Source organism: Cryptomeria japonica, chromosome 10, assembly GCF_030272615.1.
Source record: "Cryptomeria japonica chromosome 10, Sugi_1.0, whole genome shotgun sequence".
In the NCBI taxonomy this organism is placed as follows: domain Eukaryota; kingdom Viridiplantae; phylum Streptophyta; class Pinopsida; order Cupressales; family Cupressaceae; genus Cryptomeria; species Cryptomeria japonica.
This window is the reverse complement of record NC_081414.1, coordinates 271,093,827-271,096,797: the sequence shown is the minus strand read 5'-3', so window position 1 is coordinate 271,096,797 and position 2,971 is coordinate 271,093,827. Positions and strand designations below refer to the sequence as shown.

General features: G+C 32.9%; 1 protein-coding gene across 1 annotated transcript; it reads left to right on the top strand.

Moving 5' to 3' along the window:
• Positions 1–1,967: 1,967 nt before the first annotated feature.
• On the top strand, positions 1,968–2,703 carry LOC131039124 (citrate-binding protein-like). The gene is made up of 2 exons (XM_057971778.2): positions 1,968–2,231; positions 2,323–2,703. The coding sequence occupies exons 1-2, from the start codon at positions 1,968–1,970 to the stop codon at positions 2,701–2,703; spliced, it is 645 nt and encodes a 214-aa protein (XP_057827761.2).
• Positions 2,704–2,971: the final 268 nt, after the last annotated feature.

Genomic DNA, 2,971 nt, shown 5'->3' with positions numbered 1-2,971 from the left:
TAAAGGTGATTAAGCATCACTACTACTAGTGTTGCTTATAGTCAGAACCACTTTTTAAATTTACCATTCACATTTATAAGCTTAGTATATTTTCTTTAAAAAATATATGAAAGTCAAACATTATTCATTAAAATTTAACTTCCCAATCACACTCTTTAAGGTCTTACACATTTCATATTTTTTATGCAAGTCCACTTACATGTTTACAATGTATAGAATTAAGTGATATTACAATTTATGTCATCATATTCACACTACTATTAAAGTGATGAAGAGGAAAGATTTTAAATTATCATCTCAATTTGAAATTATATTTTGAGAGAAAGAAAAATGTAGTAGAATATCAAATAGAGTACCCATATGTTACAAATTATAGTTTAAATATAAACATTTTGTTCTTCTACTATAAATAATATTTTGATATTCTATTATACATACATTTGAGTCATATAGAAGGTATATTATAACTTAAATGTTTGTAGAATAGACTTTCAATAGTTTAGAATTTAGTGATGGTTTTCAAGTAGTTTTATTCATGAAAAATGTAGATATATCATACTAGCATTGCTCTAAAATTGTAATATTAATTTGAATGAGAAAAAAAATGCAAAAACACACTTTATTGTTATGCAAACTAATTAAAAGTTTTAGATAAGTGAAGTAGCCTTCTTTGCTTTTCTATTACAGACAAGTTGGATTATATGTATGAATTGCTAATATGGGATACACATTACATCCACTAGAATTCATCAAGGCAATATCTTGATAACTGCATTATTTTCTCAATGATATTCTTCAATTGAATCATAGTATTACGCTTTGCCTCCAATTGTTAAGTATCTTTAACACTTGTAAAAGAAATTTTTTGTCGAACTCATTTTTCTACATCCTGTCTTTTAAACCAATGTACTTGAGTTTAGAATGATAATGTTATTGTAGTTTTACTTATAATTATTTTACAATATTGAAAGAACATTAGATATACTTTGAAATTAAGATTAACTCATCGTGTAACTCTTGAATATTAATATCATTTACAAATTAAAACTACACTATTTTAAAAAAAATTAAAAATTCTCTCTCTCTTGTATGCAGTTTCTTTCCGTTATATACTATAATAATTTAAAAAATACTGTATCACATGAGAGGTGTCATTTTTAGCAGCGTATGAGAAATTTACATTTGAACAAGGCGACGGGAAGAAGTGTTCTCGCACGATAACGTCATGAATGAAGTGCTTTTGAAAGCTACCAACAAAGAACAAGATATGTTTCTTCTTTACTGAAACACACTCCATTTTATGGGGGTCACTATTAGTTTATTGATTGCTTTCGTTAATGGAATCTTTCTTTTTCTCGTGTCACGGGTGTTCTGATGAGTATCACCTGTGCAGTTTTGTTCGTAGTAGGAAAGCACTCAACTCGAGTATATAGTATCTTTGGTAATCACGAACAAAGCAAAAACACCAAACCAGTAGTCCAAATTTTATTACTCAGCTACCTTCTTGTCATGGTGACCACCATTACAATTGGCATTTGAACGTCTTAATCTGATTTCATTTTATATGAACTCTATTTAGCAAAAGATTTATAAAATTTGTTTGTCGGCCACCCTACGTTAGTCACAGTTTAATGCCATCACCTTACAATTGACAAATTCCGAGAAATAGACCACAAATCTATCTGCTCTATAAGATAAAGAGGACCTGGAATATTAAATAGAGCCGATTTGAAGAAAATGCAGAAAAAATAATAGCTTTGTATTTCAAGTATAAATCCAAGTATCCGTGATTGAAATTATTCTTTATTTATTTGTGTCATTTGGCCGTATGCCGGTCTCAAAGCATATTTGAAAACATAGAAAATACTCAATTCAGAGACTATGTGTAATATTAATTTTTATCACCATAAATTCTGAGAGTGTTGCATGCAATAGACAGAAATTTGATCGCATCTACAGAATTATTAATGGCGAGGATGCTAGGGATTTTGATCAGTGCTATTTTGATTTGGATTGCAAGTGTTAATGCGGATCCAACTGTCTCACCTACTCAAGGCTTTACCGAAGTGGTGTTAAATGCGACAAATTTTATGATACAAAAGCCATATGACAAGGAGGAATACGAGCGGTACAGCTTCATTGATGGCGTCCATTCCATGTGGGTATACAAAGATGACAAACCCCACACTCCTGAGAGCAAGACTAGGCCCAGGACAGAAATCCGCATCGAGGTTAATTCTGATCATTTTCCTCTAAAATTTTGTATAAGCTGTTCCACAGTATTATGTTTTTCTTTAATTTGCTTGATGGTATACGGTGCAGGGATATGACTATACAGAGGGAGTGTGGCAATTCGAGGGTGAGGTGTATGTACCACATGGAACATCGGGTGTATGCGTGATGCAGGTTTTCGGCGGTGTTCAACACGCCACGTCGTTCATGCTGCTTGCTTCCAACGGAGTGCTAATGCGTTACAATGACCAAGTGGTGGCGTCTGAAATTTATGATCGGTGGATTCATCTCAACATTATCCACAATGCAGATGAAGGGAAAGTGTCCGTGTTTGTGGACGGGAATGAGAAGGTATTGGCTGATGACAGAGGTCGTGCCAACCATTATTTTAAGTGTGGAGCTTACGCTGGTGTTAACGCTTCATCTTGCATGGAATCTCGCTGGAGAAATATCAAACTGTGGACCAAATGACGTATCGCCATGAGACTACGTGATAGTTTGCACTTGGTATCTGGATTATGGCATGTTGTGTGTAATAAGATTAATTATCATGGAAGAGAAGACGAATTTGAATAAGAACGAATCTTCATCTGTAATATGTTACACAGCGTATGTTCATAAGTTGCATGAACATGTTTTTGTGATTTAAATTCAAGTCCAACCTCCAGCTTCTACTGTTTTGGAGGTTCTTAAATAGGAAATCTTTTGTATTATTGTTGTGGAAGTAGTTAATAGATTT

Coding starts and splice junctions, on each gene's coding strand:
- LOC131039124 (XM_057971778.2), top strand. CDS start 1,968: ATGGCGAGGATGCTAGGGATTTTGATCAGTGCTATTTTGATTTGGATT. Junction 2,232..2,322: donor GGACAGAAATCCGCATCGAG/GTTAATTCTGAT, acceptor TATACGGTGCAG/GGATATGACTATACAGAGGG.